Source organism: Corvus hawaiiensis, chromosome 4 (genome assembly GCF_020740725.1).
Source record: "Corvus hawaiiensis isolate bCorHaw1 chromosome 4, bCorHaw1.pri.cur, whole genome shotgun sequence".
NCBI lineage: Eukaryota > Metazoa > Chordata > Aves > Passeriformes > Corvidae > Corvus > Corvus hawaiiensis.
This window is the reverse complement of record NC_063216.1, coordinates 46258642-46271356: the sequence shown is the minus strand read 5'-3', so window position 1 is coordinate 46271356 and position 12715 is coordinate 46258642. Positions and strand designations below refer to the sequence as shown.

General features: G+C 38.6%; 1 protein-coding gene across 6 annotated transcripts in view; it reads left to right on the top strand.

The window, feature by feature from the left end:
- TBC1D30 (TBC1 domain family member 30) overlaps positions 1–11924 on the top strand; it is a 60432-nt gene extending 48508 nt beyond the window's left edge. For 4 of the 6 annotated variants that reach the window (XM_048301501.1, XM_048301495.1, XM_048301497.1 and 1 more), the window contains 6 exons: positions 46–151; positions 5420–5532; positions 5702–5841; positions 7482–7688; positions 7891–7947; positions 9265–11924. In XM_048301501.1, coding sequence (XP_048157458.1) covers positions 46–151; positions 5420–5532; positions 5702–5841; positions 7482–7688; positions 7891–7947; positions 9265–10046 — 1405 coding nt within the window. In that variant the 3' untranslated portion in view covers positions 10047–11924. The remainder of the gene's footprint in view (positions 1–45; positions 152–5419; positions 5533–5701; positions 5842–7481; positions 7689–7890; positions 7948–9264) is intronic. The other 2 variants (XM_048301496.1, XM_048301498.1) reach the window with 1 other exon arrangement.
- Positions 11925–12715: the final 791 nt, after the last annotated feature.

The window sequence follows — 12715 nt, the reverse complement described above, 5'->3', positions numbered from 1 at the left end:
TCATATGTAAAAGTAAAATAAAAACCAGCGTGTATTTTGATGTAGGCAGATTGAGTGTTGTGAAACTGCAGATGAGTTTTACAGTACTATGGGCAAGCTGACCCAGGAGATGCTTGAAGACAGTCTGATTGACAGCAATGAACTTATGCAGGTGAGTAATTTTGATGTAATTATTTTTTGTGTTTTCTGTGTTGATTTCTAACAAATTATATTTTTGTTCAGATACTGCAGAAACCTAAATTCTCCCAAGAATAAAAGTTTCAGATAACTGGATTGAGCTGGCATGTCAATGAAACAAGTAGATGATCTGCAGTTAGAGCTAGAATCTTATTTTATATATGCAATATGGAGAACCACTCGGCTTCATTTAATAAAAACTGATTCTATGTTGACAATTGAAAGTCTTTTGTGATATTATGCCCAATTGGATTTACACAAGTAAGATGTAGAATCTTTTAGTAGTCACCATTTTTAGGGTATTCTTTTTCCTTATTTTTATGTTTTGGTCAGTTCTTTATTACACTCTGTCCTTTTCATCCTGCAGACACTGTGGGAAATAAGAGTTTATGAAGTGAGAAGTGTATAAAAAGTCCTTTCTGGTTTAAAAAAAAAACCCCATGAACAATCAGTAGTGTACTGTAAACAAAGACATTTGTACATAATTGCAGTCCCTGAGTTTTTAAAGCATATGAGAACAAAGACCCACATTGTTCTGGGAAAGGAAAGGGCCTTTAGTATCACATATACAATTTATTTATTTACAGTTACACTTATTCTTGTGATATTTTTAAGGTGTTGTCTACTTAGCTGTTTTATAAGGACTTCGTGCTACAGTTTTGGAACTTTCCTTTTGATGAGTTAGAGCATAGAGATTAAATGGGTGCAAGTACAGAGAACATAATTCACCTGAAACTTTGTAGCTGTCTTAGGGGAAGGAAAAAAGTCAGTCTATAAAGCTACACAAGTTTAATAACAGTTGTTAGCAGGTAATAGAATAGTTGACTTCTATTACCTATTGTTGGAAGTGTCAAAATACACTTAGCTAGTCTGGTTAAGTAGTGCCCTGAAGTAAAGGATTGTTTTTAGTTTTATTATTTTGGCCATTGTTATTTTGTCTGATGAGGAAGCTCTAGGAATGGGAGGAGTGAGTGTTGTGGCTTTGTTTTGCTTCAAAAATGGAAATGCAGCTGGTCAAAGGTACTCACATGCTTTTTAAAAATGTGTTAAGGTTCCTCAAAAGACAGTTCAGATACTGAGGATGTGTAAGGAGGGCAGCACAAGCTGACATCTTCTCATTATGTTTCAGTTCCTGGTCTCCAGTGCGGTACAAAATCAAGATGTGGCATTTGTGAATAAGAATGATTTTGGGAAAGCTGAGGTGGTCTTTCATGACTGTTGATTTCTTTCTTTGCTACTGTAATAGAAGATAAGGCATGGGTAACTTACTGGTTGGAGGGATGGAAGGATATTTTTGTTTTTGAACTGTTGCAATTAAAATACTAGCAAATTAGCAATCTTTTTTGTGCTTCCACATAAAGTGAGTATTTGGCACAATACATATGTGTGTTCATAGTGTAAGTGGGTATTTGGTTGCACTGACAGGAGTGTTAAGGTAGGATGGCATTGCCATTGATATGGAGAATGTGACAGGTTTAATACTGTGTATGGAGGAGCAGTGGATCTGGTTTATGTGTGTCCTCTCAGTTGAAGAAACCACAATATAGTTTGCGTAGCATTCTTCAAGTCAAAGGCAGGCACTGGCAGTGTAGCCATCTCTGAGGTCTTTACTCTAGGCCCTCTTTACCCTAAGTAAAGAGTCCACTTTTCCTAAGTGGAAAGAATAAAGCACTACAAGAGTACAAGAGAGCATATAAATGCTACCATGTATCTGATTGGAGAAGAAAATTAAGACATATGAACCATTGCATTAATGAAAAGGTCCAGGCTGCTTGAACATACTGGTTTTTAAATTGCTTTAAGCTTTTTCAGAGGAGCCATCCAGAGATGCTTTGTTTTCAATTTTTCTTTCTTTTCCCCTAATAAAAATCAGAATGATGAATTTACATCTAATACTTTTTACAAGATGGCCCAAGGATTAGTATCCTACTGTGGGAAAGGAGTAGTATCCAACTCTGCCTTCCCTACACATTTCAGTAGAGTTCGCTGGCGGCAATCATCTCACTTCTCTTTAGACTTGCATAACACTTATATTTACATCTAAACTACTTGTCCAGGCTCACTTAAGCCAGAGTAACAGACACTTCTCAACCACTGGAAAACAAATTGTGCTCAAAGAGCCTTGTTTCTTTTGGGAGTTGGAGGAGGGAGGTACAACTGATCCTTCAAGGGAAGTGTTGACAGAGCAGATGTCTAAAATAGAACAGGGGCTCATGTCCTCATTCTCTCCAGCAGCGTGTACAGTTGCTGCAGTTTTATCCCTCCCATGCAGACAGTACCTACAGTTAGGATGGAAGCCTTAAAGCTTTTTGCAGATTTGGCCCTTGCGTGGCAAGAGTTTTTAATGTTTTACTAAAGAGAGCATGGAGGCATTGGAGGAGCAAGCCAGCCTACAGTTTCCTCCTTTTTCAGATTGAACAGTTTGGGTGAATAAAGGGTGAGTGCTGTACAGATCAGATTCTAGACTGGGTATGTATTGGTTCCAATATGGAGACAGAAGGCTGTACACCAGGTGTCTGCAGATATTCTAAACAGAGTGTGCTAGACTGAGTCAGTGCTTTCATGCCTTCTCAGAAAGCGAGCATTTTTATAAGCAGCTGAACTTATTCAGTTTGTACACCCAGAAACATTGCAGCACAGAGGAGATGAGAATTGGAGGAGAGGCATCTCTTTGTATTTACTGGAAGGGAGGGGAACAGGGAGTAATCTTTCTGAGGTACTCTAGCATTTTGGACTATCTCCCTAGGCAGTTACCCTGATTTAATGGTATTCGCTGTTAGCTTTCTACTTGAGTAGTACTTTGTCTGTTTTCTTTTGGGTTTGTTTTTGCTTTTGCTTTTTGTTTTTTGTTCTTAGTCAAAGTGAAAAGAAAGGAGAGCCTTAAAGCAGTGAGGAGCAGCTATTGAGATAAGTGTGTTTGGTAAGTTGTCTGCAAAATGGCTTACCCTGTTTGGAAGCCACAGCCTATCACCTTCCATATGGTGTTCCACTGAGGGTGTAGATGGCTTTGTTTTTTTAGGGTAAGGCAAAGGATTGTCAGATGATTTAAGGTGAGAATAGAGGGGTTTTTTCCTTGTCTCTTTTCTTGTTCCCAGGATCTGTCCCTTATGGCCGTAAATAAGATGCTAAGTTTGGCTGCATTGTGCTTTGTGTGTGTAGGCTATTTCCCTCTGGGACAGTTCCCCAGAATTAACCAAATGGCATCCAAAGCAGTGTAAAAACTAGAAAAAGAGTGCTTTGACTCTGAAGTGTTGCTGGGAGGATATCACAGGTGTTGGTTCACAATATTTTTTTAAAATTTTCAGTGGAACTTGCACTGGCATAAAATTTATTTTGTGGATCTCTTAGCCAGGTGGTGAGGCCTACAGTTATAGCCTGATAACAATAATTAAGCTAAAAATATGTATGCTAAATGAAAGAAATTGTAGAAGATGTGGAAGAGACACAGATTGGAGACAGGCAAAAGCTAAAAGCGTAATCTGAAACAGTAGGTGCAAGGAGTAAATGGAGGACTCGGAGCCGACTGTTTCACTTAAAGGGTAACTAGCATATGGAACAGGTTACCTGAGAAGGACATTGACATAAAGAGTAGAAATAAATTCCAGACAAACCTCCAGAGAGAGTTGAAACGTATGAAAAAAAAAAACCCTAGCAGGAGAGTATGGTGGATCAAACAAGCAGGAGGATCGAAGGCATGTTGGGCTGGAGGTGGGTCTTTCATAAAATTCCTTTGTCTGCTAGACTGATGGGAAATCACTGTTCAGGCCCTAGAGAATATTTTTCTTTCACAGTAGCATTGTAGTTTAATGGAGTGGCAAAACTTCAGTTCATGCTCTGTATTTTTGGAGGCATCTTCCTTAGTCTGTGCATGGCTCGATCTGTAAAAGCGTTCTCACACAGAAGCCTGTTGAGGTGCACTATTGCCCTGTCTCTGATTCAGACAGGAGTGTCTTTCCTGCTCCTCAGTGCTTACATCAGTGCCATTAGGGCAACTTTTTTCCTCCATATGTCAGGAAATGTCTAATACTGAATTCACGTTTGCAATTTTCCTTAGTGTATTTAGCATAGACAAGACATAGCTCAAGAATGGATTATGTAGAAACTGTTCAGAATTTCCTTTCACCTTAATTGAGGTCATTTGCCTTCGGATGAAAATGTCACTGACTTAATAGCACAAGAAAAAAAATATGTAAGTGAAGATTTACTGTCACAGCTAATGAGAAAATTTTATGTTGCTGTCTTTCAAAAGATACTTAATTTTCAGGGTGTGGAAATTTTCAGAGAAACGGGAAATTATATTTTTGGTTTTGTTTTTTTTTCTTCTGACATTGAGGCTCCCAATGAATTATTTGGCAGTTATTTGAAAGTTCTGAGTAGTGAACAAAAGCAGGGGAAAAAAAGGCAACTAAAGTAGGTAGGAACAAATCAGCTGTGATATTGCAATGAATGTAATGCATCTTTATGCCAGGTTGGCTGGTGACTTACAGCAAAAGTAATGCTGAAAGGAAATGCATCTGCAACTATGTATCTTCTTTGAGTTGAGAATATCTATTAGTATTTTGATTACCTTGTTTTAGAAAAACAACTACCTTTACCCCACCAAACCTCACCATTCCCCTCAAAACCAACCAGCAATCAAAACTAGAAACTGAGGGAAGAAAACTAGGGTAATGTTGGATCCTTCCTCTTTAGCTATAATTTTTGTGTTGGCATGATTTCTTTCACATAAGCTCTTGAGCTTCTCAGGTAAAATAATGAATCAGCTAACAGTCCACATCAATGAGGATCTGCCCCTTCCTATCTCTGCTAGTGCTAATACTTTGTTGAATACTTGAGCAAAAACATAGGTCTTCTGGAAAGATCCCCAAATCCTAAATGATGCATTCATGTAAATGAAATAATAATTGGAGGAGCATTTCTGGTGTACTGGCAGGGAGGGGTTGACAAAAATTACTAAGTGAGTATGGGAGTTGAAAAGGATCCTACAGCTCATGTTATCAGTTCCTTTTTGGTTTTTTTTAACTGAGCTGTTTTTTTTTTTCTAGCGAGTCAGTCTTTATTTTTCTTACAGGAAATACTGACTGAATCATAAAACTAGACCATTTTCTTACAGCATGTGAATGTGCAAGAATGTGCAGCCTTTAGTCCTGCAAGACTGTGGAAGTCTGTTCATGGAAAAATCTTTTGTGAGACTGCTAATTAAAGCGAAAATTTTTAAAGTTTCCTTTTTTTCCCCCCCTAGACTGTTTACACCATGGCTCAGTTTCCTTTCCCACAACTGGCAGAATTAAGGGAGAAATACACGTACAATATTACTCCTTTCCCTGCAGCAGTAAAATCAACTTCATTTTCAGGGTAAGTTTGGAATGCACTGCATATGGTATATAGGGTTATTGGTTACCCTCCACAGATGGTGAAAAGGGAGGTGGAATCCTTGTATGCGTCTAAAAAAGATAAAAATGCTCTGTAATGTTCACATTTAAGAATGTATCTTTTTTATTTCTCTTATGTTCTCTTTTGACAGAAGGTTAGGCAGAACCAGAGACAGTGATGAAGAGAATGACTTAGATGATGAAGACTCAATTGCTAATGCAATTGGTTGTCTTGGACCATTAAGTGGGTTTTTGGCACCAGAGCTCCAAAAATACCAAAAACAGGTGAAAGGTAAAAGTGATTTTTTTAATTTTGGAAAACACAGTTAAATCTCTATGACCTTGCAGAAATTGTCTGCAGCTCTGTCTGTGAAAGCTGCTATGGAAAATACGTTTTCTGTGCACATAGAGGTTACAGCAGGTACCAAATGACTTGCTCTGTATTCCATAAAGATGTCTTCAAAGCTGAGTTGGAAGGCTGTAGGTGTACAGTAAATGATGGTGTGAGGTAAGGATTTGGCTACTGTAATGGTTAACAAATCAACCCCATAGTGTTGCCCACACACAAAAAAGAAGCATATGAGAAAAAAAGTCCACCCTAAATCCGTGCATATTTCTGAGTCAGCTGTTAGATAGTCAGCATTTTCTGAAAGGTGTACCTTTAATAAATGATCTCGACCTTTATTAGTATATGCATGGCAAATACTGGAACCTATCAGCAGTGAGTGAATTCTGCAGGTGATTTCACTGCCCTTTTGGTCAAACCTTCAGATTGTTGTATGTTTTGGATATATTCACATTTAAGAAAAAATTGGTATGGTTTGGGGTGTTCTGACAAAATGTCACTATTTTTCAAATCCTTCCACACTGAAAATTTCTTGACAGATTTGTATGTACACCAGTGCAAATTCTCTATAAGCAGTATAAAATGCTGATCCATACAAGAAAAGCAAAGAACGTTTGTTAACTTGCAGCAGCCTTTATGAAAGGTACTGGATCAACAGTAATTTCACAATATCCTAGGAGAGGCCATTTTTATTTATCCCCAACTGACCTCCACCTTCACCCTCAAAAAAACCCCAAACTGATGTAGCAGTTGCTGTTTACACTTCATCATTCTCGTGTCTCGGTTTTGCTGAGACCTGTAAGCTGCAATTTTGCTCTCGATTGCTGTGGTGTTTTGTTTTTCCCTTCCTGAGGGACTCTCTACCTGCTGCTTCAAACTAGCACTTAGTCAGAACATCAAACTGCTGTTGCAAACTAAGCCAAAGACAAATAAACATTCCTTGAAAAAGAATTATCCTCCTGACCCTGGAGTGCCAGGTTGGTGGTGCATCAGAAACAGCTGTAAAAATAAATTGCCCTGCTGCTGTTGCTCTGCAGCTGTTGATCAGAGACACTCTCAAGTTGTCTGATCCTCAGCTGCTCTGTGCCTAACCCTTTTGTTGCTACTAGCAGCTTTCTCCCTGTGGTGTTCTGTTTCTTGATGCTTCTTGCTGGTAGCTTAAGGTTGGTTGTTTAATCTCATGCCTGCTTGACTGTAATGTATTTTGTAACTTGCTCTGTTGGCCTCTATGACAACAGAGTATCTTTAATAATCTGTTATTGAATTACTTCAATGGTGGCTTGATGTACTTTAGAACACTTGAAGAACTCTTCTTATAACTTTGCCTTGCCATGTTAATTGACTTTTGTACTCTTTAACCTCCCCTCAAAGCCTTGCTATTCTTAAGCAGTAGTACTATTTACAATACTTCTTATTTTAAATAGCACAGCTTAGTTAAATATACATATTATAATAAATTTTTAATTAAAGACTACAGTTAAATAAGATGATAGGAATCAGACACAGACTTCCTTTGGAAATAATCTGCAGAACTTTTGAGTACACTAATTTATTCCTCACCTCCACTTTATTCTCTCCTTCTACAGATCAGAATGAAGAACAAAGTCTTGGTTCCAGTAACATTGCAGAATTAAGTCCAGGAGCAATAGACTCTTGCAGAAGTGACTATCACACTGCTTTTAACAGCATGATGATGGAGCGTATGACCACTGATATTAATGCACTGAAAAAGCAATATTCCAGGATAAAGAAGAAGCAGCAACAGCAGGTTCACCATGTGTATATCAGAGCAGGTAACACATCAAAACATGCTTCATTTCCTGATTTATTACAAACTAACTTCATCAGTGGAGGCTAGGCAAATGATGTTCTTTTACGTGTAACCAAACAGACAAAACAAGAAAGATTGATGGAATATATAACATTAGTCATAAAGTGGGTACCACTTCATGCAGACAGAAAATGAGAAAGTGATATTTTTTCTTCTTTTGTCAGGATCTGAAGATGATGACCCTGGGGTTTTCTTGGGTCCCAGGGACCAAGTAAACAATGGTATTTAAAAGTAGCTTTGCTATCTGGGTGCATTGTGTTGATCTCCCTGATTAAAAACTTTAAATCTTTGGCATTCTTGGAATTGACATACTGATGCACTGGAAAAAGTGAATGCAGAGATGAGGAAGCTTCAGATCATGTGGCAGGTAGATTCCTAGCTGGTCTGTGTTATCCAAACTTCTTTGAATTCAGCTGGGCATGGCAAATTATGCAGCTGAAGGAACCGGCTTAGATGTTCCATTGTGGCTGGCAGTTTCCCTAGCCATAATGGTACTGTTGTGAGGACTGAGCTGGACATCAGTCCCTTATTTAGCAATCCATGTTATGGAGTCTGTCTCCCCAATTGTGAGACCCAGCAGTACAGGAGTTGGCATAAAATGCACAGCTGAAGGTTTTACTGGGTATACAAGCTGAACACAGTCCACCCTGCTCATTCCTTCCACTTAGGTGTCATCTTTCTAAGTCAGCATTGAACCATGCAAGTGGGTTGCTGTGGAGAATTTTTATTTCTCTTTTAGATTGTCTAAACTTGTGCTAGCATGAGTGTTGGAATACATGGAGCTGCAATTTTTTGTTTACATGATTTAGAAATAATTAAAAAAAAATATTAGTGAAGTATTTGCAATGAACAAAGGCTGTAGCCAGCAGAAACAGTGCAAACAGTGAAATGTTGATTCCCAAGGATGCCAACCCCTACCTTCCAAAGACAAATCTTTCTAATCTTACTAATCATGATGCAGGGCTGGGTTTGTCATTTAATCAAACTGCCATCTAATCAGTAATTCTGAGTCTACTCCTCTGGCTTCATAAGATGTGGTTTATCCATCAAAAGTACTTTAATTCGTTTTCCATTTTCCAGTCGCACAAGCCTCATGGAGAGGCTTGTGTGACTGACCTCATATGGAGACTGAATTGCCTCTTGCTGTTGGAAGAGAAATGAAGGAGAAGGGAAAGATCAGAAGCCAATATTAATGTTAAACTATCAGTTTTAGTGCAATTCCAAAAATCAAGAAGCTATTTTTTAAAATTATTTATTTTCATGGTACTCCTGGCTCAGGACTTATCCATAGGTGGAAAGCAGTGAGGGAGGACAGAAAATCCTTACATGGAAGGTGCAGCTTTGTGTTCAACTCTTAAGACATAAGTGAAATTCAGTGATGATTTTTAAGTTTGGATTGGTTTTTTTTTAAATACATTCAGTCCTACAAACCTTTGCTATACCTCAAGAAAAGTATCAAATTTGGTGGTGGATCCTTTGAACATTAATTTGTTTGGTTCTTTAATAATACTGTGTTTCTGTTAAATGCTTTCTTTCAGACAAGGGGCCAGTTACCAGCCTCCTCCCTTCTCAGGTAAACCATTCCCCAGTGATAAACCACCTCCTTTTAGGAAAGAAGATGAAATTGAATAACAGGTCTCTCAAAAATGCTGTTATTCACATCCCAAGCCATGCTACGGGGAAGATGTCTCCCATTCCTCAAGAAGATCTTAAAACAAAGCTGAACTCTCCGTGGCGCACTCATATACGAGTTCACCGGAAGAACATCGCTAGGGCCAAAGGCCAGCTGGGCTACGGGGATACCGTAGGACTGATAGATGAGCAGAGTGAGAGCTGTAAATCAAGTAGTCCTGGTGCAAAGGAGGAGGCTTCCAAACCTTCTGACTTTGGAGAAAGAGAAGGAGGTGGTTTGGATGACAGGACTACTCGGAAGGCTGACCAGCAGTCATCTGAGCCAGTCTCTATGGACAGCAGTACAAACATGTCCGTGGTTCAGCTAAAACTGGAAGCCCTGGAACTCACCTCAGATACCCAAACCGATGTGGAGTCAACATCCCATCAGTCCAGCCAGCCACGCTTATCAGAGTCTTCCACTTCATCCAGAGACAGTGGAAACCTGGCTAAATCTCCCCAGCCTGGGAACCCAAAGCCACAAGTCTTCAATCCTTTTCCCAGCGTCAAGCCTCTTCGAAAGTCAGCTACAGCCAGGAATTTAGGGCTATATGGCCCCACTGAAAGAACGCCAACTGTGCACTTCCCACAAATGAGCAGAAGTTTCAATAAATCTGCCAGTGGCAACAGTGGGACCAGGAAACGATGATGTGCTACCTGGTACTTACTATTTCTGACAGCAACAAAAGAATTTGTATTGCCTTTTTTTTTAACGTGTGCATGTGTATGTGTGTCCCAAAGCATTTCTAATTGCTAATTAAGTAACAGGGACAAAAGTGGTTACCAGATATATAAGTATGTGTCTTTGAAAATTGTACTTCCGTATTGTTATGGGATAGATTAGTGAAGATGCACTCTGGCACCCTATTGTTGATTCTGATGGTCCTGTGTAAAATAAACAATTACTTGCAATGTGAAACATACTGTTTCTTAAAGTCTAACTCAGACATTAAATCACCAGCTGCCTTTAACCCCTCGGCCCCCCATGGCTGCCTCCTGTCTTTCTGAGCTCGAAGGACAAATTGTCCAGGGCAGCAGACAAGGTGTAACAGTTTTTGTGACTGTTAAGCGGCTTCCCCATCAGACCTCATCATCATACTCCAGGAGTAGCTGGAGAAGCCATGACTAACAGAAGCACAAGCAGCCCTAGCAATCAAAAGTGTCACTTCGTGACATCTGATTTCAGATCTTCTTGAGCAGCATTTTGTGCTTCTCTTCCCACAGCAATTCTCTGCTGATACTATTTTTAATATAAACCTAATCATTGAGCATGAGAGCAGCAGACATAAGTCCATCCACAACACAGGTTTGCTCCTCTGTTTCATGTGTACATACATGCATTTCTGTTAAGTACTGCTGGAGAGTTGCAGCACTGTAAAACTAGGAATTAGGTACAACTATTTGTGTAGTTGTATGATTATTATTCTGACGCATCTTGGCTTCAATGGATTTAACAATTATTATCTAGATTAGACTTCTAGTTAAATAATATTTGCCAGCTTAGCAGTAGGTAAAATATATGAATGTTCCAAAGTAGTTTAGGGGTTTAAATTCTATAAATAGAGTGATTAGATACTGAGTGCCACTTCCCATTAAAAGCCAACACATCAGCTACTATGTTAGTGGGATGGACTCTTGGGCTTCCATGTCTTGGTTCCTTTTTGGTGTGAAAGAAAGTGATAAACTGAGTATTTATTTCCAAATCAAAAAGCAAAGCTGATGAACACCGTATGACAAGTACTTTTATATATATATATATATATATATATATATATATATATATATATATATATATAACACAAGCAGACAGAGAAACTAAATATAGGTCATTCAACTTCAGGGTTGCAAAATCAAGTACTCAAACTCCAAGAAATTCAGGTTGCTCTTAAATTATTGCAGCTCTGTCAAGTGGCATGTACTGACTGTGATTCATTACCTTAATTCCAAGCTTCCTGTGGCATGAAAGGACCAATATTTTAAACTGGAGTAAAAGCAGTAATGATGAATCAACTCCATTGTATGTAATATCTTACTTTTAAAAATTCTTTGTTAAATTTGCAAATTAATATATCATTGTCTATTAATGTATTCCATAGCCTATAGTATGTGACACCAGTTTTACTGTATACCATAACTTATAAGCTGTACAATATACTCTGTTCATGGTTGTGGGGACAGTTTTATTTTGCTGTGTTTCATGTAAGTGTATGCATATAAAATAATATACAAGTATGAACACTATAAATATAAACCAGATGTAGATCAGATCTTGTCCCTGCCTTATTTCCAGGCTATGGTAGTATTGTCACTAATAATTACTTACAGCACTAAGTAAATTTAAAATAATGTAGAATTTAGTCACTGATTATGGACTGAATGTGAATTGTTTCTGCGCTGAATTAGAAGAAATGGACTTCTCAAAAATTTTCCTGTGAATCATCCTCCCCAGTTTTTCTTAGCTTCAGTGCATCATGCGGTTGTATGCTGAACCCGTAAAATAAAAGGACTGTCAATCTGCAAAACCTGCTAAAGTGGTCCGAGTATGTGCATGAATTTTCACCATTTTACAAAGTGAGTAAGCAGTGAAAAATTAGAAAATTATGCATGGATATAGGTCTGGGGAAAGAACAACACATTCCAGTGATTCAGAATGATTAGTAATTTACAAGTGTGCACTCAGGTCTTGGACTGTTGGGATTGAGGTGAAGGAACCACAGCTAATCAGTGCATTGGTTTGGTGATGCTTGCTGGAGGAAGTTTTCTTTAAGTACTGCTTGATGAGAAAATAGAATGTCACGTTAGCTACCTCAAAGGTATTTCTGTACCTCAAAGGATATTCACTCTCTACCTGAAATACTGTTGGAACATACAGCAAAAGCAACTTCATTGCTTAGTATTGAGACAGAACACTAAGATGAGGTCCAACGAACCAGGGAATTACGGAGAAATTTCACATTATTTTTTCTTAAAGAATCCCTTCAGCAAATGAGGTCTAGTGATGAAGCAAGTTGTGCTAGGAAGAGTGCCATCGTAGCACTGAGGGTGCTGGGAAGTATGATGGTGAGAATCTGCTCCGTAAACATTTTGTTCTCCTTGAGCCTTCTTGTGCTAATGCTCTCTTCCATCTGACCAAATGACATTTCTGTTTGTTGGGGTTTTAAAAAATTCCTTGAGGGTTTTTTTTTTTTTTTTGGGGGGGGGGGGGGGCGGGCTGGGGGGGAAAGTATCTTAATAGGATCATGTTGACTTTTACTTCTGAGCATGTGTTTCACCATAATCAAATGAAAGCTCTCAAAGGACAGGCATTTGATTCCATTT